This window comes from Vicugna pacos, chromosome 9, assembly GCF_048564905.1.
Source record: "Vicugna pacos chromosome 9, VicPac4, whole genome shotgun sequence".
Lineage (NCBI taxonomy): Eukaryota > Metazoa > Chordata > Mammalia > Artiodactyla > Camelidae > Vicugna > Vicugna pacos.
Genome location: NC_132995.1, coordinates 73,742,531 through 73,761,473, shown reverse-complemented (window position 1 = coordinate 73,761,473; position 18,943 = coordinate 73,742,531). Strand labels below are relative to the sequence as shown.

Here is an 18,943-nt window from a genome sequence, read left to right as displayed (position 1 = left end):
CCTTGAGATGGCTGCCCCCAATCTATAGATGAGGAAACCGAGGCTTGGAGAGGGCGCATAGTTAGTGGCAGGACTGGGATTTGAATCCATATCTATTTTGCCTCTAAGACCCAAGCCTTGAACCCCTGTGCATTTGAAACAGCCAGAGAAGGAGTCAGAACTGTCTGGGGGGGGGGCCTCTTCAGCACCTGTCCAAGCCAGGCTCTAGAAACATCAGGTACTGGCAGTTGAGTGGGGCTGGTCACAGGCAGATTTCTGCAGAGGAGGACAAGAAAGGTGTGGGGACAGCGAAGAGAGTGAAGACTGGCTCGTGCAATTATAAATCCAGAAGAGGCTAGCCAGGGTGGTCAGAGCCCACCTCCTCCCCTCAGGAGGGTCTGTGTCAAAGCTTCTGGGGGGCTGCCTGGCTGTTCTCGGAGATTTTCAGGGAGGGGGCTCCTGCAGCCTCCCTCTCCCTCCCCGCCCGCACTTTCCAGGAGCCTGACTGCCACATTCCCATGTGGGGCTCTGCAGGCTGACCCGTGGGCGGTGGTGGCCTGTTCCTTATTGTTCCCTTATGGTCCACACACGGCTCCTCATGGAGCTGTCTCCCTAAGTGCATGTGTCTTGTCCATGGAGGACACAGATATCTGTCCCAGCACCGATGGGGACTCTAGATCAGTGTTCCCCTAGGTTTGAAACCCTCTAGGGGCCACAGGACTCTTCCTGTGGTTCCAAACTGTTTGAACATTCCAGAATGTTCTTTCTTCAGTTCTTATGGCAAATGACAGAATTTTATGGATTTTCATTTTCTCATACAACTAACGGCTTTTTACCAATCAATTAAGTGCTTAATGCGTTACTAAAGCTTACTGAAATGTGTCATTCATGAACCAAATGGGTGCTTTACTTAATTTCCTGAGGACTCAAATTCATAATTCTGTTAAGCTGTCTGGCTGCCAAGGTGACCCTACAAAACTTGTGACCGCGCCCGGGCAGTGCTGGGATTTTGCAGACGGGGGAGAGAACACTTTGCTCCGGGTGTACCAGCAGAGTCCCCTTGGATTGGCTGTCTTCTTCAACTGCAGTTATTCTTGTCTTATTTACCGTTTTTCTTCTGTTGATTATTTGGGTCTTGTTTAATGCATTATATTTTTACCATGTTGAGCGTTGCGTTCCTTTTCAATCCTTTGTTCTTCCAGCAGAAGTGGGAATGGATGTAGGAAGTGAGCCGTGGGCTGAGGTCAAACAACTGCAAGAATGATGATTTCCACTCCATCTCCTGGGAGGGGCTCTTAGGTGAAGGCCACCCCAGTTGGGTATAGCAGCAGTTAGCCTGTGTCTTCTTTGTGGAACCTGGACGAGTCCCTCCACCTTACGGAGCTTCTGCAGAAAGAGAGGGTCAGCTTAAATGACAACCCCATCCTTTGGGGGCATGCTGAACCTCGCTGTGGTGCCGGCCAAGAGCTGGGGCGTGCGGGTACCATGTGGCCGCACTGCAGCCATTCCATGTGGGACATGGGACAGGATGGAAGACATGTGACGTGCATGGTTTCCCGTTGTGTTCCACGTGGCAGGATCATTTTTCCCACATTGTGCCTCTTGTCCATGGTGAGGACTTACCCTGGGATCACAAAGGTCAGTGATGTTTGATGTTGCCCTGATCTCAAGCCTCCAAATCCTGCTGAGTGGACTGAGTGTGAGAGGACCTCCACGTGCCTCCCCCGAGCCGTTGTCCCAACACTGCTGCTCTGTAGTGACAGCAGTAAATCAGCGCCATAGCTGGGACGAGATGCTGGTAAGATGCCAGTCACCTCGGTCGTTCTCAGCAGTGGAGAGTGACGTCCAGCAGCTTTCCCCTCCCACATAGGCCGTGGGCCAGTATGCAGGTCACTGGGTGCCTGGGGAGCCTCTGCTGCATCTCCTGGTCGTGACTTGAGGAGAGGACAGGGTGCCTCAGATCCGCCCTGTGCAGCCCGTCAGGTTGCCAGCCCACTTCAGTGTGGCGGCCCTCTGGATATGAGACACCAAGAAAAGCATAGATTATCACCTCTTGGCATTTGGTTGGCAATGCCCATGGCTTCCTGGCTTCCTGTATGTAACGGATACACTGATCAGAAAGGCCCAGGTGATCTTGTCGAGTCCAGTGCAGAGAGAAGCTTGCTGCTACTTGGGAAACATACACATCTCTCCCCTCCCGACTTCATAACCCCCCGCCCCCACCCACACTGCCTGCCAGTGCCTTCGGGGAGCATAATGTTGGTCTGTCTTCTGAGCCTTTGTGGCAGATGTGACTTTGTAGTATCTCCAAGCCTTCGCTCCCTGCCTCCGCTTTCCTAGCAGTTAGCTCGATTTCAGTGATTCTCTTCCTCGCAGTCCATCAGGAGCAAAGGCACTTGGCAACCCTTCCGTGTCCAATTTTGGTTCATCCTCGGCCAGCTGGCGGATCTCCAGGGCCTCCTCTTCTCCTCTCCCCAGGGCAACATGTGCAGTGCAGAAAAGAAAAGTAATGAATATCATGCAATTTCTCTGACTCGATTATGAGAATGATGTAAGGTTCTTAAGAGGACACAGTTCTTGAGGTGGCTGATGTCGCCTCATCCCAGAGCATCCAGACAGCTGTTCTTTCCATGACAGCAGCAGTTCTGAATCCTGACACCCCTACCGACTGGTTTGAAGCTATTCTGGGGCAGCCAGCTGATGGGAAGAGCCCTGGAGAGAGGCCTCTGTGTGTGTGTGTTGTAGAAAGAAGCTCACATGTGTGTCAATATGATAGTCTGCATTAAGGGCCATTTATAGTTGATGGTAATCCTCCCGGCCCAGCTGTTTCATGGCAAATGCTACTGTCCTGACTTTAGATAGAAAGGAATTGAGACACCTATTCGTCAGAGGCCCCAGACTGTCTGGGAGAAAGCTAACTGTATCCTTATGTTTCCTGGTGCGTGGCTCAGCACCTGCTGGGCTTAGGGCCGTGGCTTTGTGTGGCTTCCTGCGGAGCAGCCTCTCTGGAGCCTGGCTCCCACCTGCTGTGGGAGTGTTGCAAGGCTCAGGGCTCAGGAGGGTGAGGCCCAAAGCCCTCGTCCCCAAGTGGGCCTCAGCGGCCTCTCCTACTTTTGGAAAAGGCCCAGAGAGCAGCTGCCATCTGTTCCTTCCTGACTTGAAATTCTTCAACCATCTTGGAGAAGTAATTAATGTTTGTTGAATGAGTGATTGCCTCACTATAGGGAAGGGAGGGTGAGTTATGCAATGGGCCCTCAGCTAATCAGAAAATTCTCTTGGGAGGCAAGAGAGGGTTAGTCTCCCTCCAAGGTGTACAGCTCCCAAAGACAAGAATGCCACCCCTTACCGGGCACTCCCGAGTACCACGCACTGTGCTAAGTGCTCTGTGTGTGTCACCTCCCTGCATCCTCACAAGTAGTCCATGAGGAATGTACGATTAGTACCGTTGATCTTTTTTCCACAAATGATGACACTCAGATTCCGAGAAGTTAAGGAGCAACCTGCTCCAGGTTAGCTGGAGGAAAGTAACAGCTGAGTGTGGAGGTTTGGGGGCTTTGAAAGTCATCCCCTCTTCCTTGTCCAAGTTCTGAACAATGGCGAGACCCAAGAGTTGGAGATAAAGATTAAAAGCATCACCTTGAATACCTAATCAGCAGGTTGGAAAGTGCATTGTAGGAACAGCTTAGTAATGTTTCACCCTTAAGACAGAGAGACCAACTCGCCTTCCCCAGGCTGCGCCGACCCCGTGGACCTGCCCCTGGGCTCTCCCCTGCAAACTCGGTGGAGAAGGTGTGTGCTCGGTGGCAGGCAGATCCCAAAGGGAGTGATGGGGGGCCGAGCCAGCCTGCACTCTGCACCTCCTTCCAAACTCACCCAGGACCTCAAGTCAGCCCCTGCCTCTGGAACGAAGGAGAGGAATTGGGAAGGAAGGAGGTCCCTGGCCGTGGAAATGCAAACATGAGGTTCCCCCCACCAGGGTCATTTAAACCCTTGTCTTTGCTCATCTACTAGGGAACCCCTTCTACAGGGAGGAACTCAGACCCCAAAACTTGAGAGATCGGGGGGTAACCTCCCCTCATTCCAGTAGAATCTGGGGTCCGGGGGGCTTGAGTGTGTCAAACAGTGTCTCGCGGTGGTCAGAGCTCTTTCTGATTCTGCTCTTCCCTACCTTGTTCCTTCTCTCCCCACACCCTCCCGAGCTTCACTGACACACTAGGGACAGACAAGCACGTCACATCACACAGTGTGTTGATGTGAGCTGGCCCGGCTCACCTTGTAAGCAGAACTCTAAATGGGTTCCCCCATACCTTGGACAACGTGGAAGTCAGGCCCCCGCTCACAGGACAGAAGGGTGGGACCTCACCTCTTACTGATGGTACCAAGCCCCCAGTTTCCTTCTCCAGCATCGTCTCTTCTCATTATACCTCAGCCCTCCCCTTCTTCTGGAGATATTCGTCCACTTCCTCTGAGAGCTCCTCCTTGCTCCCCCTCTCCCCTCCCCATTTCCCAGCCGTGTGGTAGAGCGGAGCGAGAGCAGACAGGGCTGGGTCTGGCTCATAGCTCCTCCACTTACTGTGTGGCATTAGCCAGGTCACTTCACCTCTCTTACTTAGCCTTGGGTACCCCATATATAAAGCAAAATTCACACCTACCTCATAGGCAGCTGAGAGGGTTAGTTAAACTAATACCTGGTGTCTGGCTCTTAGCACCTTCCCCGTGAATATTAGTTTCTCTTGTGAGGAAAACAAGAGGCTTAGTTATTTTAATTTATTCGTTCATTCACCAAATATTGGAAGGCCATCACGTGCCAGACAAATTGGGTGTAACAGTGCCTGTCTCCAGGGTTATTGTAAATAATTAAGGAGATAATGTTTGCAAGGCTCTTGGGTTGGTGCCTGGCACGGAGAGGGCCGAGCGGAGAAGCCGGAAGCGCGCTCCGGCCTGCGCGGTGAGGGTGCGGCGGCGCCGGCCCGCTTCTCCGGGCACGCCGCCCTCTTCCCCGCCACCCGCCGCCAGTGCCGCTGCGCTCATGACTCGGGGGAGTTGACTTGTTAAGAGCCGCCCTTCTGGTCCTTGCAGTCCAGAATGATGCCAAAGTTTCCCCTCTAGAAGGGCGATGGTGAGGGAAGGCCGGTACTCAAATCCAAACCCACGGCCGGGGGACGGAAGACGACTCTGGCCCGAGGTTCAGGACACACGGCCCGCACGGCACATCCGTTGGGCCCCCGTCTTCTGCGTCTAGTACTCATTGTCTTCCTCTTCACCCCGTTTTCAGCAGTCGGGGGTGACTGTGTCACTGCCGAGGGAGGTTTCCAACAACTGGTTCAAAAGGTCATCTGACCCAAGGCCTCACCATTTGCTTATCCTTAAGTCTCCTTTCACGAGTCTGAGCTCCATGTAGGACACGAAGCAAACCCTTAATGTTCTTTGTCCCTTCCTGTCATGACATGCTCTCGGCACGCTGCAAATACGCTGAGGGCGATCTCCTGTGCTGTTTAACTTTGATCTGTGAAAACTACCTTTGGAGTCAGCAAAATCCAGTCTCCCCATAAATAAGGAAGCAGGTGACCTGTAAAAACACTGTGCTCCGACGAACAGTGTTCAAGGCGGGGCCAGGGCAGCTGCCCGTCGCCTCCGCCTGTGTTCTTCTCACCCGCAGGCTAGTGTGCGCCGTGGGCACCATGCTTCCCGGGCCACTGAGGCTGGGCCGTCCTCCGTGATGGCAGCCAGGGTGGGGCCCGGGGTGGGGTGGTTCAAACGGAAGATGGAACTTTCATAATCCAAGTTCTCAACATTACCTTAAGTGCTTAAGAAATGTAAAGATTATGGCTTAGCTTTGACATTTCCCAAATTCATTTAGTGTGGGAAATGAAATTAAACTGTTAAGTAGCTCCTACCCCAAATCTAATCTCCTTCATGATGGAGAGCAGGTTTCCTCATGTCACTTCTCTTTATCTGCATCTGCTTCTGGAGCAGAGTCATTGTCCAAGGCTGAGACGGCCCACCCCTGAAGCCCACGCCCTCCTCTCCTGCCTTCCACGCCCTCCCCTCCTGCCTTCCACGCTCTTCTAAGCAAGGCGCTGGCCGAGTCCATCCCTTAGCTGTCGCTCCCCAGTTGTCTTTGTCTTAGACACAAGGCTTGTTGGGAGCAGGAAGCACCTGTTGGCCAGGGACTAGAAAATGCATTCATAAAAAGGTTAATAAAAAAGGAAGGCGGTGTGAGTCACAGGGGTCGAGGGAATAAAAGCTGCTGCCGACTCCATGTTCTGCTACGAGCTAGAGTCCGACGGCACCCTGGGCTGCCACTCCGAGCCTCGCCTTGGATCGGCTTCCACATGGTTGTGAGTCTCAGCCACAGACTCAGATATACAAGAAATACCGTACTGTGTCTCTCAACCTAGTTTCTGACTGTGAGCTCCCGTTCCACTGGGCTGGCAGGAATCCTGTTGTTCTCGGGCTGACCCCCGGGGGTTATCCGCGGTGTCAGAGAGCCCCAGGCACTAGTACACACAGGCAGCCCTTGAGAGATCCAGCTTCCCATCTTCACGGCTCCTTCGGGCTCTGCTTGGGAAGCAGGTGTCTTTGGGAAAGCCGGCTATGGCCCTGTCTACCTGGATGTGCTAGTGGTAGAACCCGCCCTCCCACTTTGTCTGGGACTGCTCTGGGTTTAGCACTGAAAGTCCCCTGTGTCTGGAACCCCCTAGATCCTGGCAAACCCAGAGCAGACCCTTGAGAGTCTTGATGCCTCTCCTTGCTCTGCTCAAAAAAGCAGACCTGGACCCTGGTCAGGACCCAGAGATCTCCCCCCAGTGCAGGGGGTCTCATTTTCTAATCTGGAGGTGGAGGGAGACCTGCACGCCTGCCCGCTGCTCCCAGACACTCAGCTCATACTGAGAATCCCCTTCCTTCCCCTCCTCCACTGGTAGGAAGGGCTGGAAGAGCTTAAAATTTTGCAAGTCGAAAGCTAGTACGAACTGCAGGCAAGGTATCTTCTTGCATGCACCCCTCCACCAGCTCCTGATCCTCCCCTGGAGGAGTGGGCTCAGCACCTGAGTCCTGCAGGAATGAGCAGAGCGGAGGGGAAAGGAAGGAGGAAATGCAGACTGGGTGAAAAACAGAAGTCCGGAGAGCAAAGTAAAGCATCACACGTGTATGTGGGACAGCTGGACCGTCCTCCTCCCATTTTGAGTCTTATCTCTGCAGACAAGGTCTGCGAAAAATAGGAGAGGAAGTGACTAAGAAAATTTTAGTTCAATTAACTTTCTTATCTAGGCCAGACTAGAAAGTTCCTAAAAGTTTTGGCAAATGGATCCAGTCTTTGAAGTTCTTCAAGTGGTTTCATCTTCCCCCTCCTTTGCCTTTCACAGAAGGCCTCAGTGGGCCCAAGGGTGGGGCAGGGAGAGGCATTTGCTAGACTTGCCTTCATCCAAGGCGTGAGACAGCTGAGGCCGAATGACTTCACCAGCACGCAGCTCGGGGAGGGTGAGAAGGGCCCTCTGGGCCTGTTGGTCATGCCCATGTCTTGCCTCCATCAAGGCAGCAACAAAGAAGCTTAGCGAGATCCAAGAACACAGTCCTGTTGACCTGGTTCAGTGCCCTGTCCCCAGCCCTGAGCTGAGCGGAGACACACCTTCCATCCATGTCTGTGGATGGAAGGAAGACGGACTAGGAGAGCCTTCGCTTTCCCAGCACCGGCCCTGTCTCGCGCTGCCTTCACGCATCTGCTGGAGCATCTGCTAAGAGTAGCAGGGAGGCAGTAAAGGAAAAGGAAATGCAGGCCCAAAAGAGCTGCCCTTTCCTGTTGGAGCTGCCCTAACAGCACCCAGGACTGACTGCAAGAGAAACTGCTCTCTCAGCAGGAGTGCTTGTGGGTGAAGGAAGCCAAAATGGATGTCTTTGAAGCTTCAGAAAGAAGAAATCTGTTGTCACAGTCAATGTCTTTAAGCAGATGCATTTTTCTTGTAAGAGGTTTTCACTGCCCGCTGAGTCAAGCCAAGCCATGGACAGAGTAGCAGTTACTCCAGGCAGCCAGGGACCTTTCAGCCGGCTCCCAGGCTCTCTGTCAGCCTAACAGGTCAACTTTTGCTTCGCCAGCCTCACCCCCATCAACAGCGTGGGACAGAGGGACAGACACCTGACTTAAAAATTATTCCCCCCCAGACATGCAATACGTGAAACGTGTAAACCTTCCCACTTCTACTTTCCATCTCCCTCTCACCACTTCCTCGGTCCTGAGCTTCAAGCCAGAGGTGTTTGACCTTCTCTGAACTAAAGAACCAATCTTCTCAGGTCTGTACATAACATAGCCATTTACTGAGGTTTACAGCACACCAGGCACCACAGTAAACATTTTACACACAGTCTAAGTTGTATTAGGCAGGTGTCACCCTCACTGTATGAACAAGGAAGCTGAGGCCCAGAGGCTGAAGAGCTGATCCAGGATGCTTGCTACTGTGTGCTGATCTGTGTGACCCCAAGTCTGTAGCTTTAGTGGCTTCATTGTGCTGCCTGGACTTCCTTGTCAAGGGTGAGGGTAAGGAGAAGAGGAAACCAATGGTCTTCACTAACTGGGGATAACCAATCCATTTAGTCATCTTTCTAATAAAGCCTGAAGTCAAAAAGCAGTATGGGGGGGTGGTATAGCTCAGTGGTAGAGTACATGTTTAGCATGCACGAGGTCCTGGGTTCAATCCCCGGTACCTCTGTTAAAAAAAAAAAGTAAATAAACCCAATTACCTTCCTCCCCACTCCCCCAAAAAAAGCAGTATGAGCATTTGCCATTTCAAGGGGCTACAACTTTACTTTTGCCCTACGGAAGTCCGGTCCTCCCTTCCACCTTGTTCCTTCCCTCCACGATTGTGCTCAGTTCAGATGAGAGTGAAGCACAGGAGGGCCCTCCGGAAAGGGCCTGTTAGATGAAAGCAGCACTCCCGTGCAGCCCTGGCCCCTGACTGCCTCTTCACTGAGCACCTTGTCCTGGTGGGTCTTCACTGTGGAGGGCAGAGCTCTGCTCGCACATCAGTGACGGCCAAGTGCAGTGAGAGGCAGTGGCCTCGAGACAGGCTGGGATCTGGGACCTTTTGCTGCAGTGCTTGGCACCTGGACTGATGTCTCCTCGGGCAACAGAAAACAAAGAAACTATAAGGGACTGAAAATAACCACCTGCATGTGCAGCGGGGCCAAGTTAGGAACAACAAGATACAGAAAGACCAAAAACCCAACTGCCATTTCCAAGGTATAGGGAGTAAAAAGCAGGGTCTGGGAGTGATCCCTGCCCACAGCGCCACCGAGGGGTGGGCAGGCCACCCCAGCCACCGCTCCAGCCACCACTCCGGCCTGCCCCCAGACCCACCCCGTCCCCACCCCATGTGAGGGACCAGCTCGCCCCTCCCCGGCTCAGGGGGCGAGTGAGGCCCCTGGAACTTGTTTCCGCTCCCTCCCTCTGTGCTGCAGCGCGAGTCCCGGTAAAGCCTTGCCTGGGTTTCTCCCCTGGTCTCTTGTCCATTTCTATTGATCAGGAGACCGAGAACCCTGGTGAGTAAGAGTCTAACTTGGCTTTTTCTGGATTTTTGGAGGAGGGGACGTGGCTGTGAATATCCGATTCATGTCCCATCTTCGTCACCTCCTCCTGGTCACGTAGCCTGCTGAGATTTCCTTTTCCTCATCAGTGAAGTGAGAGGGTTTTCCTAGGTGGCCGCTGGGGCAGCCTTTTAATCCTATAACGTTCTGCTGAAGGAACAAACATGCCAGTGGGTTGAATTTGGGTTTGTACAAAGAAATAATATTTGGAGGTTTGCCAAAAGCATCTTCCTCTAGTCATTCAGTGAGCCTCACGGAGAGGGCGTCTTGGCCAAGGGACCACCCCGGTCCTGCAGGACAGTGTGCAGGACGGCCAGCGCAGAGCAGGAGGGGAGGCGGCAGGCACGGGGGCTGTGCTGTGTGCACCCCACTGAGTCGCTGAGACCATCATCACCGAAGAGGCTGTGAGTGTTCAAAGTCCTGACAGTCAGAACGGTAGTGACACTCACTAAACTCAGGAGGCAGGAGAAAGCTTTAGAGGACTCGTGTTTCACCACCCGTCCTGCCAAAACTTAAGACATGGTGTTAAAAAAAAATAAACACTAACCTCTTAACACTTTTCATAATAATTCTAGAAAGATTGTTTTAGAAACCTAAGTCTTGTGTAGGTGCGGTGGTCTGACATTCAAATATTCCTGCCCTTTCAGTTTCGTTTCATTGTCTTTTGTTGAAGTCAAATTCACATTCGTGCTCTTCTTTAAACAGCACTTTTAATTTCCATTTTTGTAGCTGATGCCTGTCTGCCCATCTTTTCTCCCTTCTGTGTCTCTTCGCAGAGAACGCTGGGGTGAGGTCCGCGTGGTGTTGGCAATGGTTATTTCTGAGCAGTGGGATCGGAGTGACTTTCCTGCTTTCTTTGTGTTGCTGGATTTCCTTTAATGATGAGCATGAAAATGATAAAGCCATTATTCAAAAAAAAATAAGCAAAATGTACATACATTTTAAAAGAGGCAACAGGACAGCACCGCCGAGCGCCTGGCTTCGTAGGCAGCGGAGGCCTCCGCCGGCGAGCCCTGCCTCCAGCGCTGGACGGGCCTGGTGGTTTCCTCACTCACTGTCTTGCCGGACCATTGCGGCCGGTGAGTGGTGAACGCTTGAACGGACGCACCCGATAAAGGTGAGGTCTGGACACTGTTTACGGTTCACCTCCCTCAGCATGTGTTTGTGATCAAAACCAGGCTGAAATGAAACTAGCTTGTTCCTGCAAGTTTTGTAAGAAAAGACCCTTGGGTGTACGGGCATGGGTGTAGGCTCCGATTTCACTGGATTTCTTCCGGTTCCGAGGGAAGTATGAACACCAGGGTTCTTTATTCATCATCTGGTTTCTCAGGTTTGTTTTCATAGCTCTCGCTTTAGCTTGACTTAATAAATATCAGAACTTTGTTAGGAAGGCATTCCAGAAATAAAGCTGGCTATTCACGGCATGGTTTTTGGCCAGTGCCTTTCCTCCTATATGGAGGGAAACTCTGTTTACCTTTTCGAAGAGTCAACAGAGGCTCGGGTTCACAGTTCCGCCACCAAAAGAAGGGCCCGCTTCAGTTTAGCGGGAGGGCGAATGACCGCCTTTCGCTGGGGAAGGACGCGGCTGGACTGGGCTGGCTTCTGTCTCGAGTGAAGGAGCAAAAATGTTCTTTCTGTGTAGAAGCTGCAATTAACATTCTTGGACAACTCTCAAAGTAAGTTAAAGAGGTAATGCAACTTTCTCTGTTACCTCAAAGTACACTTAAGTCTCTTCCATTTCGCTTCAAAATCAGAATTGTGTGTAAAATGGGGATAGTAATACCCATGGTGACTATCTCACCGTGTGGCGGTGAGAAGCAGCTGAGATGAAGTAAGGTAACGGGGAGGGGGCTGAGCCCACCGGGAAGCGCTTAGCACCCGTGCAGCGCCTTCAGCCAGACCCCTGCCTGGGGCTGGTGTGAAACACCGTCACAGCAGGATGAGGCACTGCCAAGCGACGTTACCTCGTGGCGGCCATCCAGCCAGTCTTTGGAGGCAGCGGGATTGGAACCCAGCCTCTTTCTGCTGATTCATCCTGCCACATCCTTGGCTCCTTTTAATGACACAGCTCCCGAGAACACCACTTTACTATTTTGAACCTTTTGGAAGAAAGAGCACAAAGTACAGCTCAAAGTAAATGTTTTCCTGCAGATGGGCCAGTCCGCCTCTTGTAAGTGATGCAATGTTGGTTGCATGCATGTGACAGGGGTGTGCGATCTCACCTCTCTGTGCTCCGCTCTCCGCAGCCACCTCATCGTGCACTTGTGGTGACGAGGATGCAGTGCATTCAGGGGAATACAGAGTCGGGCCTGGCACATGGTGTGTGCTCCATGAGTGCCTGCCAGTATTATTTTTTATCTGTTTACATGCAGGGGTTGTGCAGGTGATAGCAAAAGGAATAACAAAGCCACAGGAACAAATCAAGAAGCTGCTGCCAGGTCTGTGGCCAGCCATTCGGGACACATCACCAGGTGGGGGAGGGGAGCAGAGTACCCGGGAAGAGCTACAACGCCTAAACCCTTATTTGCTCCCCAGAGAAGGGCTCGCCTGGGTCTGGCCCCTGGCTTGTGGCTGCTAACGCGCCCACTGTGCTCAGTGGGTGGGTAGCAGATGGTAGTCACACAGCGTTTACGCACAACTCAAGCGGAGGAGCCAGGAGGCTCCCCACAGGCTTTGGGAGAGAATGAGCCTCGGGAGGTGTAGGGCTTTATGGCTGCAAGAAGGTGGTGATGAGGGTCTGCCCTGAGCCTTCCCAGGGCAGCCTGCGGGGCTTCCAGAAGCACAGGCTGAGCCTTCCTGTCGCAACCCCCCTTGCTCCCCAGCACAGCCCTTCAGCCCCACCAAGGTCTGGCTTAAGACTCCCCCAGTCCCACTTCCCACCACACTTCTCTGCTGGACCCCCAAGTCTCACTTCTCTGCCTCCTGCTGCTGCCTCAGCCGCACCCACCCCCATTCCCCACAGGGACCAGCTAAATGCACTCCCGCCCGCCAGCTTGTGCTTCGACTCCACGTTGCCCTCACACTGTGCCAGAGTTGTCGTTCATTGTTCACGAGCCCTCCCAGCCTCCCCTGCAGCCTGTGACGAGCCCTGGTGCACAGTCCGCGCGAGTCTGAAAACACAGCGGCCTAGACCAGGAGGGAGTCTGCAGTCCCAGGCAGGGAATGAGACTGGGGGCCTAAATGTTAAGGTGCTTCCGTGGCCAAGCTGAGACTCCTTCCTTGTATCTATTTTGTGTTTTCATAGCTTCAATTTCTAGACACAGAAATGTCCACCTGTTTGGGGGGAGCTAAAGAAACAGGCACACAGGATTGTGTCTGGTGATAAATGAAAAGCCTGGTACCACCACCTCCTTTTTTCTTGCTTCAGGATCTCCTGATTAACTTTAAGAACCAACAAAACGTGTTGCCTAATTCTTATCATAGCCAGTCCTTCCCACGTATCCGCAGGGTCTGGGGATCACCTTAGCGCGTCCACCCTGCGTTCCGTCGGCCCCCGCAAATGGAAATGCTCCGAGCCAGGACTTACAGCACTGAACGTTTCCCGCGTCCATCTTCCAGCGGCCTGACAGGGAAGAGAAAGCATAAATCAGCCGATGCTGAAGCTGCAGATGTGTTCGATGCATATCCTGTGTGTTGAGCGACCCTGCCTCCTCCAGCTCTTCGTTCAGACATGAATTCTAGGTCTCTCTGTCGCACTCAGGGTTGACCCTGTGGCAAAACGCTGGCGGTGTAGTAACTGCAGGAAGGCATGTGTATAATTTCCCTGTCAGAGTGGTGTTAATGCCCTCTTTCAGTGGGCTTGATACATTAAAGAACAGATAAATGCTTGTGGGCCCCCAAGAGCTGTGGAGTCAATGCATGCGTGACAAAGTACTATTTTAACCTTTAATCATTTTTGTCAAGGAGCAAAATCTATTTTTATTGCTTATGAGCAGTGCCAAACTGACTGTGGGGTTGTGATCTGTAGGAAAAGGAAGTTCCCCGTGGAAATTGTATTCCCAGTATGAATCAGAAGTACATTTCTCCCCAGTTTAGAGGGGAGAGGGGGTAGGTGGGGACTGGGGACACAACCTGAATGCAAAGACAGCCGAGCGGCCTGTGGTGGAGCTGCTGCCGCCGAGCCAGACCAGGCCGGGGCCAGGGCTGCAGTCTGGAAAGCTGGTCCCTGCGAGAGTGAGGGATCCAAGCCTGTGGGTGAAGGAACTGCGGGTCCCTTCCTTCCGCACCTCCTCGCTGCTCAAAGCATGGCCTCTGTGTTTCCCAGCTGTAAATGAGATCATCACCGGTGAGGTTTGGAGGAAATAGGCACCCCTTATTAATGCTCTCGGTGAGCCTGCGCTCTGCTAAATGCTTTATGGGGAGTATGTTCTTTAATCCTCCCAACATCCCTTCGCACGGGGTGCTGTAACTCACTTCACAGATGAGGACCTTGAAGTCTGAGAGGGGTTAAGTCATTTGCCCAAGACCGACAGCCAGTCCGTGGTAAGGAATAGGATTAGAATCCAGAGACGGTCTGGCTATAGGGCCTGGGCTCACCGTAACCACCATGCTTTTAAACAGCCTTATGCTCAAATTAAAATTGGTAGTGTCATGTCCAGAAAGTTAGAGTGAAAAAAGAAAAAACCCCTGATTTTCCTGAGCACCCGGGACAACGCCCTTGACCTTGGTTTCCAGTCTGTAAAAGAGTGGTTACGTCACTCTCCGCCCACCCACCCAGCGCAGAGTCTCCGGGATGATAAATTGGTGCTTGGGGCTCTGAGAACCATAGACGATCGAAGATGCATAGTCAAAGAATGAGCAGTGAGTTTCCACGTCCCCAACTCGAGGCTTCAGTCTCCAGCGTGGTGGTCTGAAGTCCCCAACAGCCAGTTTGGGATTTTAAAAGCAAATTTCACATGCGTTCCGTGTCAGTCAGAAACCAAAAGTTCTCACGGCATGCCACTAAGGCACTTCTGTAGGGCCCTCCTCCGACTGAGAACCCTCTGGGACAGCAGGGTGCCTCATCGGGGGAGGAGGGTGCCCAGCCTTTCATCTTTGAGAACCATATGTTCCTCCCTAGCTGGCCTTGGAGGGAGGGAATTACAGCATGAGGTTCCATTCATTCTGCCGCCTTACTCTCCACCGCCTCTGCCACTCTGAGACCTGCCTCACTGGGGGCTGGATTACTGCAGCAGGCTCCAAATTGGGTTTTTGACAAATTTTTGAATGGGTGTATGAAAGGATTCAATTTACACCACGAGATTAAAAGAAAAACTTTCATCTGCTACCTTGGCCAAATGGAAAGGCAAAACCCAAGGGGGTAGCGTTCCAGTGTATTTTCTCAAGAAAGTTATAAATTCTTTGTTGTAAATTTTCCTTGAAACCTTTAAGTAGCATTTTAAAGGTTTCAAGGGAAATATAAGAAATAGATGGTTTTGAAATTACCATATAGTTATATGGCTAAGGTATTTTGGAAAAATGGCTTAAGGAATCTCATACGAACTCAGGCACACATTTGTCCTCTTTGACTTAGCAATCCCGTTTCTTGGAAGTTATCCTTAAGATATTTTCCAGAATTAGGAAATTAAGATGTTCATTGCATAGTTATTTATAATAGCAAAATACTTGAAATAATCTAAACATGCTCTAGCTACACATGCAAGTGCGTGCGTGCATGCACACACACACACACACAGACACACACACCCCTGATAGAATATGTATTTATTAAAAATTAGAATAACAAAAGCATGGAACCACATGGAAGTGCTCATTGTGCACCACTTAAGCTGTACGTTTTTTCGTCTCCAGAACTTCTTTTCCATTTGTTTTCTGCTCCGCCTCTTCATCTTTCATACCAAGCTGTTCATTCTTTATGGTCACTGTTCCTTCCTTTAAGGAGTTAGTGTCTTATCCATGCTTCCTTAAATGCTTTGTTTCAGATTGTTCTCAGGGTGCAGACTCTCTGGGTTGATGTGCAGTTCATTTCCTTGCACCATCCATGTATTTTTCCTGTGAACACTTCATCTTTTTCGAGGGTTGCTGTCGGTGGGGCTCCACCCTTCCCCGGCCTGGGAGGATGTGGCTTTGCTCTGACCCTGCTCAGGCCCTGGTCATTTCAGCGGTCCCAGGTGGATGCTGTGTTTCTTGACCACGTTCCGGGAAGGGCTGGTTGAGCTGGAGTATAAATCCTGACTCGGTGCAGACAGCACGTGGCCTGAGCGTTGTTTCTTACCCCCAGGGGATTAGATCCTAGCCCTCACCCCGGAAGTTTTTACTGATTCCCTGCTCCTTGGGCCTCTGGGTCCAGCTCTCACCAATAGCTGGGGACTGCTTTGTTTCTAGTACCTAAACATTCTTCCCTGCCCTCAAACTCTGCTGTGCACTTAAAAACAGTCCATGCTTTAATCATCATTACCATCTGTTTGTAGCTGGATGTTCAATCCACCATATTGACCAGAAATACTTATTTATCTTTTCCATTTACTTCAACTATGTGAGAATATAGGTGCATATATTCCAGAGACTGGAAGGGACTTTGAAAAGGAAGACTTGTTATGGGTAGAGATAGTGGGTTTTATAGAAGCTGTTTTTCTCTGTTTTGCAAGTATTCTGTATTGGCATATGTGTCTTTAAAATAGTATGAGCCATCATCTTTTTAACTGTGGTCTTTTGTTTCAGAACGCATACACTGCAACTGCCATTAATGGGACAGACTTCTGTACATCAGCCAAAGATGCACTCAGACTCTTGTCCAAGAATTCAAGTCACTTTACAGCTGTTAACTGCTTTGGAGACTTCATAATTTTTCTAGGAAAGGTAAGATGTCTTCATTAAAATAAGAACAAACATTGGGATCCAAAAATTAAGCCATGCAACAAGGCTCTGGATGGGAATCGCTGCTTTCTCGGTGTTTACGGCACATGCTGTGCCCCACCCTCTCACTTAACCCTCAAGCTTGTGAAGTATCCCCGTCTCATGGATGAGAACACTAAGGGTTTATCGCTTGTCCAGGATATCCAGGGTTTGAGTCCGTCTTACCCTTAGCTGAGAGCAATTCTTTCTACCATTCGGAATCCACCTTTTTCATATCTGAAATGGAAATGCTAGTAACATCAAAAAATGAACGATTTATAACGGTTGTTTTTCATAAAAATATATGGAAATAGCATTGAAACCTGATGAAATGTCCACATTACTTAAGGGCATTAAATCCATAAATATAAAGCCAGTCCCAAATGGAGCCAGTTACATTTCTGCTGTCATCTTCTTCTAAGGAGTTGTATGTAGTCTCGTGAAAGCCTCATTTTTCACATCTGTGAGCTCAAGAGAGCACGTCCCTCTCTGGGTTGCAGGGAAGAGTACCCGAAATACCGATGAGAATGCTGCTTCAGCCCCCACCTGTCCATGCCGCAAGCTGAAGGTTCTCTGTACCGTGCTGGGGTGCCTCCCTCCGTGTGACGGTCGCCCACTGGGCTGAGTTCTGCATACCTCAGTCCTGGACCGCCCCCCACATCTTTGCTCTTCTAAGCGGGATAGATGTCCTCGCTTCTGCCAGCTGTTCCTCCACGCACGGCTTGAATGCAGGGACTTCCACGGTGCCCAGAGAGAACAAGCTATCTCCTGTTGTGATCTGGCCAAATATGGGGACTCTTGGCTCCTCATTTCGCATGACTGTCATAGTTAGCTGTCAGTAACAAGTCAGAGCATGCTTGGATTTCACAGGTGTCCGTTAATTGCACATGTATTTTAAGGCTCAGCTGGGCCCCAGAGATTTCTCTTGCGACAGCAGCTCTGGAAACATGAACCGATGACGCCTTTCCAAATAGCCTAAGTGGTCTAAGTTGTCGTCATCTCTCAGTGGATAATGTTGTTCACATTAGCTTCGTAGGCTTGTGGGCGATCTACTTTCTAAAGACTACTTACACATATTTTTGGAATGAGGTTGCATCTTTATAACAGACTTTTACTTTAGGTAATAATTCATTTTCCTGTATATTCCAAAAAATGGGTTACATTTTCCTAGTCTTCCATAATTGCTAACGAGCTTCTAATGAGCATATGACAACCAGTGAGTCTTTGTTCTTTTTGAACGATGCAGCGTTCAGACATTCATGTCCTTCTTCATGGCTATCCAAGAGCAACGAGGGCTCCAGATGGGCTCCAGTTTGTTAAAGAATTAGGTACATCATGGCCTGTAATCCTGTTCCTGGAAGTATAATAATCACATAAAGCAAAAGCCTATAATCCTATTAACTCCCTACACCAGTATTGCAAAACCCATCCTCTTCCATCCCCAAGGTAAAAAGTAATCACATATTAAAATCACATATCCATTCACTGGATTGTTGCACTGTTGTTTTAAAAAATGGTGTTTATAAAAAATTTTTTAAATGGAGATGCTTGTTGTAGTTTTCAGTGTAAAAAAAATAAACTTTGTGACATACTATTACATCTACGTACATACAAAAGCTAGGCACGGTTGGGTGAAATTAGACACATACTCTCCCCATCCTCCAGGTTAACCGGGTTTTCTTTTGGGATCACAGCTTTTCATTAATTCTTTCGTTGCACCAGATTTTCTGACAGGCCGTCTTTACAGTAAGGCACATACGCGCACTCACACACGTGCACATGTATGAACCTATTGCTTATAACTGACAAAAATCTTTTCTAAAGTATCCTAATCAACCAATGTACAAAGATTTTTCAACAGCGTCTTGTTTCGGACGGGTGCTGGTGGTGTGTTTCACTGTTTTCGGGGGCTGATGGTGTTTTATTACAGCTGTGAGCTCCAGGTGTGGGCGATCCCGCTGCTGCTGGCTGCTTTTTTCTGTGTATTTAGTAGCACAGTTTCTTATCGGTGTTTGAAACTGTGCTGGACGCACTATTTCTGTGTTTTGCTGTTGATCTGGAAACAAACGATGGATCATCAGAAAAGCCCTACTTTATGGACCGAGAGTTTCGGGTAAGTAAACATTTCATTTCCTGTTTCAACCTCCACGCTCCCAACCCTAAGTGTTGCCAGCTCACCCAGGAAGGAGCCTCGGACCCCGCTCATGCTCTCCTGGAGGCGCTGTGAGCTGCTGCCACGTGACCCGACTGTCCCCCTGAGATTTGGGCTGCATTTTGAGCTTGATCCCTCCTTCCATATTGAAACCTCCCTGGAGTGAAGTGAGGCCGAGCGCTTAGCACTAACCCAGCGCCCCAGGGGAGAGGGTGTCCTGGGCGCAGAGACAGGCCAAGCCCCTTTGGTGCTCGTGGCCCGGTCTGGCCTTTGGGATGGTCTGGAGGTGTAATGATTGATCTTTTTCGAGAGCATTTGTGTATCCCCAAGCATCATGCTGTACCCGTTGTATTTTTGGGAACTCCCACCCAGTGCAGACGAATCGCCTTCTGGGCCGGA

The 18,943-nt window shown here is 50.6% G+C and overlaps 1 protein-coding gene across 1 annotated transcript in view; it reads left to right on the top strand.

The window, feature by feature from the left end:
• Window positions 1-18,943, top strand: part of SLC44A3 (solute carrier family 44 member 3) — a 68,763-nt gene that overhangs the window by 47,417 nt on the left and 2,403 nt on the right. Inside the window, 4 exon segments of the mRNA XM_072968168.1 lie at window positions 16,219-16,363; window positions 18,254-18,301; window positions 18,304-18,381; window positions 18,384-18,505. Of these exon segments, the coding sequence (XP_072824269.1) occupies window positions 16,219-16,363; window positions 18,254-18,301; window positions 18,304-18,381; window positions 18,384-18,505 (393 nt within the window).